The sequence below is a fragment of the Phycodurus eques genome, chromosome 2 (genome assembly GCF_024500275.1).
Source record: "Phycodurus eques isolate BA_2022a chromosome 2, UOR_Pequ_1.1, whole genome shotgun sequence".
NCBI lineage: Eukaryota > Metazoa > Chordata > Actinopteri > Syngnathiformes > Syngnathidae > Phycodurus > Phycodurus eques.
This window is the reverse complement of record NC_084526.1, coordinates 14,076,586-14,094,076: the sequence shown is the minus strand read 5'-3', so window position 1 is coordinate 14,094,076 and position 17,491 is coordinate 14,076,586. Positions and strand designations below refer to the sequence as shown.

Genomic DNA, 17,491 nt, shown 5'->3' with positions numbered 1-17,491 from the left:
AGAACATGCAAACTCCATGTAGGAAGGCCCGAACCGAGATTCAAACCTAGAACCTCAGAACTGCAAGGCAGCTGTGCTAACTACTATCAGCCGTGCTGCCTCACGCCGAAGCAATTACATAATTAAAAACAATTTAAGTAAACAGCGCACAAAATCTGTCCAGATGGTCCCTTGCTTGGCGCCAGTGGGGTAGTTAAATTGGGGGTGACCAGGCATACACGAAATACCGTCCTCAACTCGTTTTTACCAGCTTTGACGTGCACGCCATGAGTCTATATTAAGGCCGTCTTTCCCAGTAGTATATTAAACAAACATCACTGAATCATCTTGTTTGTATTTCATCGGCCAGAATACATGGGAAAGACGCTTGGACTTTATTAGAATGACATAATCTTTCGATAAGAGTCCATTTTGGCCCCTGGGAGAGGCCATTATGTCATAAAGAAGGGAAGGTAATGAAATTGAGCTGCGGCTAAAACACCAGCGAGGATCATAAACTCTGCTCCAGATGGCCAAATAATTCTTAAGAAAATGGGCAAGATGGCCCCAGAGGGGAGGGATGTCTTCAGGCATCTAAGACAATTTAGCTCTTGTGCTTTTTTTTCCCTTCTTATTATTAAATGAATTATAATCTAAGAAGCTCTGTCAAATGTATTTACCCTCTGAGGGTCCAGTTCGATGTGCTGCACGGGCTGCGGGACGGGAAACAGAACCATCTCCTCGATGATGTGCATCTTGTCGTCGGCGTTGACGGCTTTGTGCAGCTTTCCGTCATCTGGGCACAACGGCAAACAAAGTTCAATGGGTTGCATGTCATCTCATTGCACCGGACTATCGTTCTATCATTTCAAACTGCTACATTTGCTAGAGGACTCTGCATCTTTTTTGCACAATTGTCAAAAGAAAATAAAAAAAGCACCGGCATTACCACATTACTGGTAACCTTTTATTGCTCAGTGACAGTGTTTTCTATGTCTTTATGTCTCAAAAGTATTCTCCGTCAATTGACTGTCTGGTGTCGTACTAGAGCTAGAATTTGTCTCCAACTACCGGAGACAAATTCCTTGTGTGTTTTTGAAATACTTGGCAAACAAAGATGATTCTGATTCCACCCAGCCCATGCTAAACTGTGCACTGGAGGTACCCTTCAGAGGGGCACATTTTGGAAACAAACAGTTGGGTCTGTGGAGTGTCTGCCCACCCATCAAGCATGACTCTACGTAGTACAACAGCCCCCCTCCCACACCATGTATCTCCACCTGTTTCATGATGAACTAAAATGGATGAAGATCGAGAACCTCTTTCAAGTGACGGCCACTTGAAAAACGATCGTGCCGAAAGCCCCACATGCGACACCGCTGCTATCACCAAACCAAAAGGTAAGCAGACCTGTATTGAGTTTTGCTGGACGGACAGATTAGTATTAGCTAACAGCGATAGCTTCTGATGAGCTTGTTGAGCTTCACAAAAGTGGCCTGTTTAAAGGTGACACGGTAGGAAAGGAGTAGGTGGTGACTGTCGCGACTTCCCGGAAAACTCAATAACATTAACCAAGACAACTGTGAGCTTTCAAAGTCGTCCAGACCGCTGCTGGCCTACGTGGGCTGGCTAGCTCACCTTTTGTCTTTATTAGCATATTTGGTAGAAGTAATTGAAAGTAATCAAGTTACATTTCTTGTATATTATGATACTTGTATTACATCAATGACTACATTTTTGAAAAGGGTAACTAATAACTGCATCGATATACATTTTTAAGTAACCCTCCCAATCCTCGCGACATACACACAGTGTATGTAGTGTATGAACTGCTGCCACCACGGGTAAAAATGCTTTTATTGTCATTATGAGCGCTTACTTTTTCCCCACACGCTGGGCTCTGCTTCCACAAGTAGGAGCGAGAAGCATGACATGGCATTTCGTAGGTTCCGCCCTCGGTCACTATGGTAACAAAAGTTGGACTTGCTATCGTCTCAGCAGTACAGTTATATGGGATGAGGGCTGCATGGCTCGCTTACTTGAGACGGACGGGGCTGGCCCCTAAAACTGGCTGATTTCGGCAAGACAAGATATAGTGTGTAAAGAGTGCTAGGATTCTTGATTCTCACAAATGTTATTAAGACACCGTTTAAAACAGTTTGGAATTATGAAAAAACAAAACAAACAAAAACACCTCCTTTGAGCAACACAAACACTGCATGACATGCTTTGGACAAACACTGATCTGGCTTGTGTTTTTCGTGCTACCTGTTCCGATGAAGAGCACATCGTAGGCCCTCTCCATGCCCTGGATCTTGTGCACAGCAATCTGCGTGTAGCGCACGCTGCGTTTGAGCAACAAAGGAGCGCTGCGGATTACACTGTCCATCAGGAAATGGTCCTTAACGAAGTTGAGCACCTTGTCGGGCATGTGCAAGGACGACTGGATTCCCATTTGCCTGGCGTGGTTGGTCACACACTGTGCGGGCACGCAATAATTTAATAATAATTAAATATACAGTGCGCTCATCCAAATACAGAGTACAGTGTATGCTTTTGAAATGCAACTCACAGCTCCGGGTCGTGGTTCAGGTGCGGGGTGATTGTACGTGTACCACTGCTGGGTCTCCCTGTTGACCTGCCTGTAGCGCCCATTGAAGGCCCGTTCCACCTGTGCCATGGTGAAGGCACACACTGCAGAGCTGCCCGACGCTCCTTTGTACCTGTCAACAGAGTCACGAACTTACATAGAGTTGTGAATGAATGTCATTGAATCGTGTCATTGTATATGCCATGACACATTACAAGTGGTCAGCTGTCAGTGCTTCTGTGTTATGGTAGAGACCTGTCTGGCAGTCAAAAATACTGTAGGTTTTTAGCTTTGTCCCTCCATTCTGCAACCTACTACCTCCTAATGATGAATAAACTAAACATGTGTAGTTTAGTTATGTACTGTATTTTAGATTTAATATTTTTAATCAATGAATTGGCAATATTAAACATATTTGAATATTATTTTTTAGATTTTGTACAATGTTACCATATTTTGGGCTGGCAAATTGTATTTAATTTAAATTTAATTTGTAATCACTTTGGCGCCACGGTGGACGACTGGTTAGAGCGTCAGCCTCACAGTTCTGAGGACCCGGGTTCAATCCCCGGCCCCGTGCCTGCATGGGTTTTCTCCGGGCACTCCGGTTTCCTCCCACATCCCAAAAACATGCATGAATTGGAGACTCTAAATCGCCCGTAAAAAAAAAACACAATAAACAATCTCTTACATTGCCATATTTACAAAATATAAATCCCCTGATTATCAGTTACATGGCATTTATCCACTTCCCCTTCCTATACAGTATAAGAAATATGTATGAGTATATATGTACTGTATGTATGTTTTCAAACCAGCCAACGAGAGGATACCGTCTTCACCATGTCGCTGTGTCACTTACCACTGTGACGTGAAGACGCCATAGAAGACAGTGCTCTCCCAGCTGTCTCCCATGGGTTTCAAGACAAACATGTCCTGGATGATGTTGAAAGGGAAGCCATCATCTGGCAGGGAACACAGGAGCTGGGCCTTCAGGAAGGTGGTCCACTTCTTCTGCAGGACACGCTCGCCACCTCTGTCGCCCTGGAAACAAACGGAAACTTTTACGCTTCCACGGAAACAGTTTGGGGAATGCCCTTTTCTGTCCCTAGTCCACAAAGCTGAGTATTTAAAGCCATGAGTTTGGCATGGAAGAACCAGATGAATTCATCCCAGAAGTGTTTGATGCAACACAACTTATCCAAGCATGCCTTGCTTGGCGCACTGGGGGCTTTCAAGCTGGAACATGAATGTGGTCTATCACAGATGCATTTCCTTCCTTGTCCTTTAAAGGCTACTGCTGGGTTCTACTGTGCAAGTTGCACAGACAGATGACACTAGTCACAGAAGATCCAAATAAAATCAAGTCCTTTGGTCACAAACATCTGCATGATAAACCAGCTGAGAGTCCTATAAAAGCAATAGCAGTAGCAACCGACCTATATATAACAGTGCTACACAATGGTTAAAAGCACGGGTTTCAAACTTCCTTTCATCTGAGGCCACATCGTAGTTGTGGTTGCCCTCACGGGGCCAGTCATAAAAGAACAAAACAACATGAATGTCATTCAAAATGAATCATAAACAGCGTGAATCTTTTCTTTTTATACAAGTGCAACAGTAACAGTTTGAGGAGTCCAAATTAGTAGGCTGTAAAAACATTAGTAATTACAATTTGTATTGCTTTGGATCCACTTGAAGAGCCCAGGAGAAGCTGTTTAAAGTTGCGCTTACTTACTTACAGACTAGGCATGTGGCCTAAATAGGTCTGCTTTAAATGAATTAAATTACAAACATGAACAATATCTCCACTTGCTTGGAGTTGCCTCTTGAAGAAGAGGACATAGCACAAGTTTAAGCTAAGTAGGAAATTAATTACAGCTTTTGGGTTCACGCCTCACATCTTCCCCTGAGATTTAACAGAGACGGGAAGAATCTCTACATAAACACTGGTACCCTGGTAATTATCAGCGAGCCTGTAAACACACGGTGAAGCGAACCAACAGCCAGGTGGCACATGTGCAGGAGGAACAAAAACACCCAAATCTGATGATGAGTTGCAGCAGTGTCAGGGCCTCAAAAATCCTGAACTCCCTTATGAGAGCGCAGGGGAGGGAAGAACACGTGAGAAGTGGAACAATCCCTCCCACTGTGAGCTCTTAAACACGAACAACCATCTCGCTGCGTGCTGAGGTGAAGACTGGTGGGACTGCTGCAGGCCTGGGAGCCAATTAGGCTGGACGACAGTAGACTTTGCACGTGCAATAATGAGGAGCACGCATTCCTGTTCTTGTTAAAAATACCCGTGCTATACTTTTGCATGAGGGCGATTCCCCACAGACAATAGTCGGACTGTGAAAAGAAAAAGAAAAAAAAGGTCTGTTGCATCCATGTTTCACATTGTTTACCAACATCTTTACATAGGATAGAGAAGATAATGAAAAACTACACTCGTCAGAAGAAATGATGGAGATATTGGTGTTTCGGATGAATATTCAGGATGAACCTACAGTAAAATGCCCTACAGTATATAACATTTACATGTGAACTTAAATTGACCTTCTTTAAACTTGCTAATGCATTTCTCCAACTGTTCCAAGTTTAACTAATTCTTGCGCAACTTGCTGTTTTCTAACAAGGAGCTGAACGGCAAAATTCACGACACGTGTTCATGAATGGACCAATACATTTCGAAGGACGTCAACCTCTATGGCTTTTCTAGCAGCCAGCGACAGTAAATGTCACACTAAGTAAGAGAGCATTGATGTCAGTACGTATTGGAAGAAGTAAAGACAGACTGCACAGTCTTCTTGCACGTTAATCATAGATAATTGAATTAGGGGAATAGAGAAATATTTTTCCCCCCTCTCCAACGAAAAGCAGTTTTGTCCAATTAATGGGGGGAAAAAAACTTCTTAACTCCTAAATATTTCATAAAAAAGCAACACGAACTAAGAGTAGGTTAGGCAGTAAGTTGCAAGTTTCAGTTTTTTTCCCTCAGCTATTAACAATAGATTGCAAAACAAAATGACACACTTCCACAAAGCTCATGATGTCCTCAAAGCATTAACATCATTGCTTACGTTGACATTTGCGCAAATTTGTTTCGCCACCCGATTGTCTTGAGCGCATTAGTCAGACTCGGAAAATTAGACCTTTATTGTTAATCAACAGCGTATAACATAATGCTCATTATCCAAGGGTGTTGGCAAATCTATTCCCGACTGGGTTTTGACTAATTGCCAAAAGAAAAAAAACATAGCGGTCACATGTTAAAAATGTCATAAACCATGTTTTCACTGGTCATTTTAGATTGATATTGTTGACAGTAACGATAATTACTTTACATTAAAAGACAGCACGGTACGGAAGTGGTTTGCACGTCTGCCTCACAGTTAAGAGGTTTTGAGTTCTAATCTAAGCACAGTTCCCATGTTCACCCTGTGCTTGTGTGGGTTTTCTCTGGATACTCACACTTCCTCCTGCCCACATTCCAAAAACAAGCAAGTTAAGTTCATAGATGGCTCAGAATTGTCCATAGGTGTGAATGTGAGTGTGAATTTTTTTTTTTGTCAATGTGTCCCCTGCGATTGGCCGGTGACCGGTCCAGGGTATTGATATCTGATCGTGATGCATTGTGCTACATCGCCCTCTTCTCCCACCTCTGGTAAAGAATAGCAGTGCCACGCTTTAATGAGTAATTCACCACCATTTCCACATCAACACATCCAGTGTGCACACCTGAATAAACACAGGAAAGACTGAGTGGGAGAAAGGGGAGCGGTCACGTCGGAAAAGAAAAACAACAACTCTCGAGCGGAATGACTTGGGGAGGCAGAGCAAAACAGTAGTAGGAACACGGCGGGAAACCTTCAAAGATGTGCAAAGATGGTCCGCTTTATCTGACAACACACACTGAGCTGGAGGGGAGCCTGCCAAGATTAAATAAACACAAGCCTGGTGCATAACATGGAAAAGGGAAGGCGTGCATCCATTAAAGTATATCATTGCTGTCAGGCGGGATCCTCGCATCTCCCAAAATACTACTTTTCAGGAAATCCAAAAAATGCCCTCCTGCTTAAGTTACCAAACGCCGCAACATTAAAGTTGGTATATTGCTGTCATGAACTGAAATCCTATCATAGACGAAAATTAATCTGTATGCAAAGTTACCTTCGTGGCTGACGGACTTCCTTCCGCAACAAAGCATTACAGCTATCAGTTTTTAACTAAACTGTATCTAACCTAACTATTTTCACTAGTTTTCTTTTTCTTTTTCACAACATATGGACTTTCAATCTTGAGGCGACATTAATGCCGTGAGGCTACCCTGAAGTCAAGAAGCAGTGGAGTTATACGACACTTCTCAGACAGTTGATGTGTTTCCGAGAGAGTTAATAGATTTGCTCTAAAGCTATTTTCAACACTTAAGATTGGTTACTCATTTGTAAGTAATAACAGACCACGGGAGTGACCATTAGTCTTTGTCAAGAAAATAAGAAATTGACCAAACCAGGTTTCCACCTGACAGTGACTGTATGTAGTTTTAAAAGCTTGATAGAGACACAATGTAAAATACCAACAGAAGTCAGTTAAACAACAACTTATGGCAAGCTGTTGTCATTGAATGTCAATCATTAAAGCAGCGCTACTGGTCGGGATGCTATGATTGGTTGAAAACAAATTCCAATCTGTTGTTGAGGAATTGCTGTTGTTGTAGTGATGTACAGTGGACACCCGCAAATTTGTGGTTTGGCATTTGTGGATTTTTTGTGGAAACCTATTCTCCATTATAGAAGGAAAAACTGTTTGTGACTTTCAGTAACAGGGTTAGGGTTAGGGTTTAGGGTTAGTTGGATTGGTGAAACAGTCATGTGACACAAGACTCTCTGACAAAACAAAATAGATTGCGCAAGTAATAATAAATACCGGTAGATAAACATAGAAGTAACAAGTGGATTGCAGCGCAATGGAACAGAGTAAAAGAAGTGTTTATGATTAACAAAAATACTCAAGTAAAGGTAAAAAGTATGTTGCATTAAAAATACTCTGACAAACACAATTTATCCCTAAAAGTTACTTGAGTAAATGTAAAGAGTAACTATAGCTCGTTAGAACCCACCTCGGCAAATATGTACAGTACCTTCTGCCATCTAATAGAAGAACATTTAATTCTTCTTCTGGTCACTATACGTTGCTGGCATGGATAGATGAACAAAGATACATTATTCAGAGTACATAATCATTTTCTTAACATGTAGGTTGAAATTGCTTGATGACATTGGAGAGCGGAAAAAAGAAGGTGTGGATGATTCCCACGGAGGGAAACGAAATGTGATAAAAACAAGTTTGTACAATCAGACAAAAAAAACTTGTGCTGCACTATTTCCATCACACGTCCTGCGTGTTCCAACATGGGACCATCCCACCTCACCCTGAGTGGCAAATGGTGGTACCTACATGAAAGACAAAGGCAGCTGTAGGCCTGGCATCTGTGTGTGTGTGTGTGTGTGTGTGTGTGTGTGTGTGTGTGTGCGCGCGTGCGTGTTTGTTCGTGTGTGTGTGTGTGTGCGCGCGCGTTTGTTCGTGCGTACAGCGGACCAGGTGTCTGTCGTGTTTACCTTGCACACGCGAGCGATCCTCGACACAATGGTGTTGTCGAAGAAGTCAAATTCCTTCCCCGCCTCGCTGAAGAAGAAGTAAATTTTGTCATCGTCACCCACAGGGTTCCCTATTGGCTGACTCTCCTCGATGTAAGCCGACCCCACAAAGAATGGATCTGTGGAAAAACAGAGTAAAACAAACAAAAAAATTGATGAATGTGTTTGGCCTTTTTGCATAAGAACTACAGTAGCCTTTACATCGCGTTTGTTGTCAAATACATAAAACGTCAGATCTTGGAGAGTAGATGAAGCTTTAACCCTGGCTGTAATTGTACTCCGATGTCTCATCAGCATGAATTACATACAGATCCAAACAGAAAAGAGGCCTTAATTGTGCACGGTGCGTGGCGCCCTTTGACAGAGTGCTTACAAAGAGCATGTGTGCTGAGCCAGCCATCTAAAGAGGAGCTTGTCCTCTCTGCATACATTAACAAGTGGGACCTGCTAATGAGCACTACTTCTGAAACCTTACCTACTCAGACAGATACATTAAGGATAATACAAGTCTTGTTTCATCCAAGTTCAGTTCAGTCCATTTTTTTCAATTAATAATTTGTATTGAAACAAAAGTTGGTGATTTTAAGTAATCTGACCTTTGAGATTTTCAAGATACGAGTTGTCTTTCAGCCGGTCTTTTGCTTTGACTTGCGAGTAGAAATTTGAGCTACGAATGCTGAACTTCACAACAAGCAGCAGTTTGTCGGACAGTGAGCAATTCTTCAAAAGAGAGGCTTTAAGCAGTTTTTTTCTTTACCACCTGCTGTTGAAGTTTATTGTAAAAGTAAAGACAAAACAAAGAGAAAAATACGCTGCGTGTTTAACCAAACCACATAACTTGGCCTAACTAAAGTCCGCTAGCTTAAGGCTAACACACAATGCAAAATGCCATAGATGGGCTAACCAAGCATCGGTGTTGCCGTGTTATAACCCTGAAAGAAACAGAAATTTTAACACAAACGGTGGCGCAATAGATGGAAACAGATGATATAACAATAAAACTTACTGAGGAGCTGTAACCTGTACATGCAGATTCATGTATATTCCAGACATGCAAACACCAAAGGCATCAAAAAGGTGACAAAAAAAAACATCGTAGGGGGGGTGGAGCTGGTGGGGGGGTGTCGCTAATGGGCAGAGAATTGTTTTGATTTTAACATAAATGAAGCAATCTGGAAGACTCTGAAGAGTACACTATGGCAAAATAAACAAATGTTCTTCACGTAGAAAAACATGTATTTACACCGCTCAAGTACGTGTTGATGTACAAATTTAAGATCAAATTAAATTTGCCTCATTTCTTTGCTTTTTTTGTTCTGGCCTCCAATTTGAGCACAACCCATCTCCACCTGCACCTGATGCCTGCTCCAAGCTGTGCCACATGAATAGGATCCTCCTCTTTAAGTACTCTCATTCTGGAAAAGAATTGACTAAAACCATTGTTTGTTTCACTTTACTTTTCACTATTAACAACTTCAAAGGCTAATCCCAAATGCATCCTCCAGAAAAATATTAAGTACAGTATTTTTTTGTTTTTATTGTCAATTTCTGATTTTAAAGTTAGTTCATTCTGTGTTGTCACATAATCCCCAACATCGCTCTGTCGCTTAAAACGTTTTAACATTTACATCCGTAAGATAATTAGATAATTAATACAAGATGTACTAGCGGATCAGCTCGGCGCCGATGTTACGCGTGGAACTTTTCCATATTATGACAGTGTGCTCGCACAGTATTTTAACTAAAGCATTCTGATACAATTAATAATTGTCCTTGTAATCATTTTTACAATGATGTACTGCATTACAAAACAACCAAAGAACACATTCACTCTCATTTACGCAGTGTCCCTGAACGCACCTTGCGCACACCGGCTGCTGCTTCGTGCCTGCCGAATGTAAACATGAACGGCGGTTGCCAAGTACAGCGTTCGTCCCCGACATATGAAGGCTTGTATTTAGTATGTCCAGACGGGTTTTGTCCTGGAAGTCACTAGCAAAACCTGGCACTCTTGAATGACAATGAAAACCGTTCTTTGAGCGTGTTATCAATAATATTCATCAAGCAGAAATGAACTAAGTTCAGTTCACGTTTGCCCAAAATATGAACTCGTTCAACAACTTTTGTTCATTGCACTCGTTCAGGTACAACACTGGGGTTAATCACTAGCTTCCATAAAACAAACTCATTGTATTTGATTAAGGACATCATCTGCTGTAGAAAAAAATGCATGTATACAGTGTGATGTGAGGATTAATCAAGTTTTTACCTTGCAGCCATTTTAAAGAGTTTTCCGTCTTTAGTGCCATTCCTTGGCCCAAACTCTTATAAATGACAGGCTCGTTCCCTTGGAAGTTGCTGACCGTGCCCGTGTACAACTCACCATCTGAAAAAGGAAGAAAAAAAAATGTTTAAAATGGATTAGTTAGCTAATATTCCATCATAATACATTAGACAGAAATGATACGCTCGTGTTAAGCATGAAAGGAAAGTCTGATCAGTGGATCAGCCAAGTACTAATAACCAGCGCATTATTTACTGATCGTGCAAAACAAACTGAAGACTCATGTTAACATGATGACTCATTCGCAATGGTGGTCAGTCAGGGTAAGCAAAAGCCTTCTGGTGCTGGTCTAAACACCACCAGAAGCATTGACCTACATTTACAACCAAAATTCTACTGCTTCCAGTGCATGTGGATGTTAGATATGTCCAATCAGATTTTGGGATCTGTGTTGCCATGTCAATCCAATCCACCAAGGGCCTTGAGAATCAGTAGGCCCTTTGATGACGACAGCATTTTTCCTTACCTCTAATTGATCTATAGTGATCTGCACACATGAATATATTTAACAATCAGAATCTCTGATGAGTGTGATGTATTTCATTGACTAAATGTTTTATGTCTTTGTCATGTCATCAGAAAAATATTGATTCTGAACTGCACCAGGTGATGGACTGTAGCCTGCTGTTATATTGCATTTATTTTTGTATATATTGTATATATTTTGTATATCCTTGAGCAGTCACCTTGTCGTGGTGGAGGGGTTTGTGTGTCCCAGTGATCCTAGGAGCTAAGTTGTCTGGGGCTTTATGCCCCTGGCAGGGTCACCCATGACAAACAGGTCCTAGGTGAGGGACCAGACAAAGCACGGCTCAAAGACCCCTAATGATGACGACAAACAATGGACTTCGTTTTCCCTTGCCCGGACGCGGGTCACCGGGGCCCCCCACTGGAGCCAGGCCTGGTGGTGGGGCTCGAAGGCGAGCGCCTGGTGGCCGGGCCTGCACCCATGGGGCCCGGCCGGGCACAGCCCGAAAGGGCAACGTGGGTCCCCCTTCCCATGGGCTCACCACCTGTGGGAGGGGCCATAGGGGTCGGGTGCAGTGTGAGCTGGGCGGTGGCCGAAGGCGGGGACCTTGGCGATCCAATCCCCGGCTACAGAAGCTGGCTCTAGGGACTTGGAATGTCACCTCTCTGGCAGGGAAGGAGCCCGAGCTGGTGTGTGAGCTCGAGAAGTTCCGACTAGATATAGTCGGACTCGCCTCCACACACAGCTTGGGCTCTGGTACCAGTCCTCTTGAGAGGGGTTGGACTCTCTTCCACTCTGGAGTTGCCCACGGTGAGAGGCGCCGAGCAGGTGTGGGTATACTTATTGCCCCCCGGCTCGGCGCCTGTACGTTGGGGTTCACCCCGGTGGACAAGAGGGTAGCCTCCCTCCGCCTTCGGGTGGGGGGACGGGTCCTGACTGTTGTTTGTGCCTATGCACCAAACAGCAGTTCAGAGTACCCACCCTTTTTGGAGTCCTTGGAGGGGGTGCTGGAGAGCGCTCCCGCTGGGGATTCCATTGTTCTGTTGGGGGACTTCAATGCTCACGTGGGCAATGACAGTGAGACCTGGAAGGGCGTGATTGGGAGGAACGGCCCCCCCCGATCAGAACCCGAGCGGTGTTCTGTTATTGGACTTCTGTGCTCGTCATGGATTGTCCATAACGAACACCATGTTCAAGCATAAGGGTGTCCACACGTGCACTTGGCACCAGGACACCCTATGTCGCAGTTCGATGATCGACTTTGTGGTCGTGTCATTGGACTTGCGGCCACATGTCTTGGACACTCGGGTGAAGAGAGGGGCGGAGCTGTCAACTGATCACCACCTGGTGGTGAGTTAGCTCCGATGATGGGGGAAGATGCTGGTCCGACGTGGCAGGCCCAAACGTATTGTGAGGGTCTGCTGGGAACGTCTGGCAGAATCCCCTGTCAGAAGGAGTTTCAACTCCCACCTCCGACAGAACTTTGCTCATGTTCCGGGGGAGGCTGGGGACATTGAGTCCGAGTGGACCATGTTCCACGCCTCCATTGCTGAGGCGGCCGACCGGAGCTGTGGCCGTAAGGTGGTCGGTGCCTGTCGTGGCGGCAATCCCCGAACCCGTTGGTGGACACCAACGGTGAGGGATGCCTTCAAGCTGAAGAAGGAGTCCCATTGGGCCTTTTTGGCCTGTGGGACTCCTGAGGCAGCCGATGGGTACCGGCTGGCCAAGCGGAATGCAGCTCTGGTGGTCGCTGAAGCAAAAACTCGGGTATGGGAGGAGTTCGGTGAGGCCATGGAGAAAGACTTCCGGACGGCTTCGAGGAAATTCTGGTCCACCATCCGACGTCTCAGGAGAGGAAAGCAGTGCACCACCAACACTGTGTATAGTGGGGATGGGGCGCTGCTGACCTCGACTCGGGACGTTGTGAGTCAGTGGGGAGAATACTTCGAAGACCTCCTCAATTCCACCGACACGCCTTCCCATGAGGAAGCAGAGTGTGGGTTCTCTGAGGCGGGCTCTCCTATCTCTGGGTTTGAGGTCACTGAGGTAGTTAAAAAGCTCCTCGGTGGCAGGGCCCCGGGGGTGGATGAGATTCGCCCGGAGTTCCTAAAGGCTCTGGATGTTGTGGGGCTGTCCTGGTTGACACGCCTCTGCAACATCGCGTGGACATCGGGGACAGTGCCTCTGGATTGGCAGACTGGGGTGGTGGTCCCCCTTTTTAAGAAGGGGGACCGGAGGGTGTGTTCCAACTACAGGGGGATCACACTGCTCAGCCTCCCTGGTAATGTCTATTCAGGGGTGCTGGAGAGGAGGGTCCGTCGGGAAGTCGAATCTCAGATTCAGGAGGAGCAGTGTGGTTTTCGTCCTGGCCGTGGAACAGTGGACCAGCTCTACACCCTCGGTAGGGTCCTCGAGGGTGCATGGGAGTTCGCTCAACCAGTCTACATGTGTTTTGTGGACTTGGAGAAGGCGTTCGACCGTGTCCCTCGGGGAGTCCTGTGGAGGGTGCTTCAGGAGTATGGGGTACCGAACCCCCTGATACGGGCTGTTCGGTCCCTGTACGACCGGAGTAAGAGTTTGGTCCACATATCCGGCAGTAAGTCGGACTCGTTCCCGGTGAGGGTTGGACTCCGCCATGGCTGCCCTTTGTCGCCGATTCTGTTCATAACTTTTATGGACAGAATTTCTAGGCGCAGCCAAGGCGTAGAGGGGGTCCGGTTTGGTGGCCTCAGTATTGCATCTCTGCTTTTTGCTGATGATGTGGTTCTGTTGGCTTCATCAAACCGTGAGCTCCAACTCTCACTGGAGCAGTTCGCAGCAGAGTGTGAAGCGGCTGGGATGAGAATCAGCACCTCCAAATCTGAGACCATGGTCCTCAGTCGGAAAAGGGTGGCATGCCCTCTCCAGGTCGGGGATGAGATCCTGCCCCAAGTGGAGGAGTTCAAGTATCTTGGGGTCTTGTTCACGAGTGAGGGAAGAATGGAACGGGAGATCGACAGACGGATCGGTGCAGCGTCTGCAGTGATGCGGACTTTGTATCGGTCCGTTGTGGTAAAGAAGGAGCTAAGCCGAAAGGCGAAGCTCTCAATTTACCGGTCGATCTTCGTTTCTACCCTCACCTATGGTCATGAGCTGTGGGTCGTGACCGAAAGAACGAGATCCCGGATACAAGCGGCCGAAATGAGTTTCCTCCGCAGGGTATCCGGGCTCTCCCTTAGAGATAGGGTGAGAAGCTCGGTCATCCGGGAGGATCTCAGAGTAGAGCCACTGCTCCTCCGCATTGAGAGGAGCCAGATGAGGTGGCTGGGGCATCTGATTCGGATGCCTCCCGGACGCCTCCCTGGTGAGGTGTTCCGGGCACGTCCCATCGGGAGGAGACCCCGGGGACGACCCAGGACACGCTGGAGAGACTACGTCCTTCGGCTGGCCTGGGAACGCCTCGGGATCCCTCCGGAAGAGCTGGATGAAGTGGCTGGGGAGAGGGAAGTCTGGGCGTCCCTGCTAAAGCTACTGCCCCCGCGACCCGACCCGGATAAGCGGTAGAAAATGGATGGATGGATGGATATATTGATGTTTTCTAAAGTTGCGATGCAATAGTGTTGGTACTAAAAGGTGGATAGTCAATTTAGGCCTACGTACCAAATTCACGGTCCGCCACAGCTCATTAGTCAATCAAAGTTGAAATAGCTTCTTCATAAAAAATGTTTTTAAAAAAAAGGCCTTTGTGTTTTGTGTAGTTTTTGCTGTACGCACCAACAATGATGGCGGTGGATTTGTACTCGGGATTGAAAGGGCAGCGGCTGCGTCCATCCTCCATCGTCACCTCACCGGCGTCGTCCCTTGCCAGCGTGAAAGTGGACGTGTTCTGCAGACAGACAGGGCACTGTGATATCCTAATAACATGACCTCAGCAGCATCGAGCGCTAAAATACACAAGAGCGCACTGACTTACTGGCAGCGTGGACGGTGAGTAAACAGGTTGTCATTTACCACACATATGGTTTGAATTGTGAGCAAAGCGGTCTACAGTCTGGCACACGTGCCTTAATACTCCGCTTTAATAAGCAAGCGGTGATTAAACATCAGTTGCTGTTTTTTCTTTACAGCTTTTTTTTTTATTTCAACAAAACACAAAGGCATTAATAATCCGATTAACAAGAATGAAAGAAAACTCAGTAGCACCGCAGGTTTCCATCAAGCCAAAACTATCCTGTCCGCACGACTTGTTTAAATATATTTACAAATATTTCTAAGGTTTTGGACTCTAAGGAGCGTAGCGGTTAGCACATCTGCCTCATAGTTGAGAGGTCCTGGGTTGAATCCCGCTCAGGGCTTGTGTGGGGTTTCAGCAAGTCCTCTGGCATCCTCCCCATTTATATTAAAGTGAAAATAAATTACTTTACTCCAGGTTTGCACCGAAATGTAAATATCCAACTTTCTCCCACTTAAAGCTGCTATCGGTGTGTTTTTTTTCTTCGTGTACATTTCAAATGACATCCGTATATCCTATTTTACATTGATGAAACACATGTGACAACCCGAATAAAAAGATGCCCAAACTGCACATAACTCCAGCGACAACATGAGAGCAAACAATAATACAAACATAATACAAATATTAAAGGTTACATAGCATTTAGTGAGCTGTGGGCTGAACCTTACCCCATTGATTGAAATAAACTTCGTTACTTTGAACCTTCATTCGCACATGCTCATATCAGAATCAGAATCAGAATCATCTTTATTTGCCGAGTATGTCCAAAACACACAAGGAATTTGTCTCCGGTAGTTGGAGCCGCTCTAGTACAACAGACAGTCAATTTACAGAAAGAACACTTTGGGGACATAAAGACATTGACAAAAAACAATTGTGCAAAAAGATCCCGAGTCCTCTAGCACTTAGAGCGCGTTACCGAGGCGACCACACTGGTAGGCGCACATTATCTTTTTTTCGGAAACCTATCCTCCATTATTTGCTGTTTTTATGCTCAAACCAAAGCAATAAAAATATTACTTTGGCACAGTCTAGTGAAATTTTGGTGTTATTGTTAGGTTTAATTCATCAAAGGTGTTTTTCATACACATTTGACATGTCCATTTATGTTGAAGGTCCTTGAATGCACCTTGCGCACCCTCAAGATTGAAAGTAAAAGTATATTTGTACTTCTAATAGCGCATATGCTTTCCCATTAAAAAATGACTGTATTCCATAACATTATTCCATAACATTTTATTATTTTGTGTAGATGCCAAAAGGTGAGTTTTAATGACTTTATACTGTTTGTTATTTGTTAGCCAATGAGTGAAGTCACATCAGTTATTGGTAGCATGTTATTTTAGTTAGTATGCTATCTAATACTACTGATGAGCATCATGTAAATGTGTTTTGTTTGTGTTGAATAATTAAATTCCTGAATACAGTAGTTAAATACATGTAACACGTGTTCATGATTGTGTACATGCTAGATGCATAGTGCTGTGCTTTGTCACCACCTTGTGGCATCTATACATAATTACAAAACCCTTTTCGCAGGCGCATTCATTATTTTCAAATTTTCGCAATTCGTGGCAGGGGTTCACTGTACTCCATTGGCCGCCATCAGCAATAACTTGTGCTTATTTAGTGATGGTCACACGTCTAATGTAGCATATTTACATCATATTTAATGGTCTATGCGTTTGCTGTAGTTGTTTTTTTAACGTGTTTATTTGTGTTGTTTGGCCATACATGGGTGTGTATATGTCACAGATCGTTGGATTTCGTTGACCTCAAGCTTGCATCGACGGGGTATATCTGATCTACGGCGAGATATCCGATACGTATCGGCTTTATATGCATATTTGGAAGAGGCCTGATTCCGATCTAAAGCTGTCTGAATTCACCCACATTTTTTCTCTTCACACGACGCCGATACAAATTATGCTAACTGAGAGCACAAGATCAAATCAAATAGCCTAAATCCAGTCGCCAGAGTTCAACAACCAGACTTTCCAAAGCATGTCTGTCTGTTTAAAGAAGAGCTATAAAAATAAACATAAAATGTTATGCATGTGACAGACCGTCCTGCACTGTGTCAATATAAAGAGCATTCACCCTGTCCTCAGTCTGAGACATCCTGTGTTATGGTTTCACTTTTTGACGTCAAAAGTGGGCAAAGTTTACAGAGCTGACGCTAATGTCACCCCGCTGTTAGGCTACCATCCACTCCCGACGTGCTCCTCTGCTAGATAAACATGTCTGCCGCTTGAAACCACACACACACACACACAGACACACGCGCGTGCGCACATGCACACACACACACACACACACACACACACACACACACACACACACACACGCACACCCAGTACCCCTCTGTTGATTTGTCTGGATAAATTGCCTCAGCAGGGTCCTGTCACACTCTGATGGCAACGGATGGGAGAAAAAAAACAAGCTTCAAAAACCA

At 44.7% G+C, this 17,491-nt stretch overlaps 1 protein-coding gene across 3 annotated transcripts in view; it reads right to left on the bottom strand.

The window, feature by feature from the left end:
• The window catches only part of LOC133397394 (semaphorin-4B-like), a 91,266-nt gene that overhangs the window by 11,756 nt on the left and 62,019 nt on the right, over positions 1-17,491 (bottom strand). For all 3 annotated transcript variants that reach the window (XM_061668251.1, XM_061668233.1, XM_061668243.1), the window contains exons 6-12: positions 14,796-14,907; positions 10,499-10,615; positions 8,191-8,348; positions 3,432-3,613; positions 2,552-2,702; positions 2,248-2,458; positions 660-775 (exon numbers count right to left, since the gene is read on the bottom strand). In XM_061668251.1, coding sequence (XP_061524235.1) covers positions 660-775; positions 2,248-2,458; positions 2,552-2,702; positions 3,432-3,613; positions 8,191-8,348; positions 10,499-10,615; positions 14,796-14,907 — 1,047 coding nt within the window. The remainder of the gene's footprint in view (positions 1-659; positions 776-2,247; positions 2,459-2,551; positions 2,703-3,431; positions 3,614-8,190; positions 8,349-10,498; positions 10,616-14,795; positions 14,908-17,491) is intronic.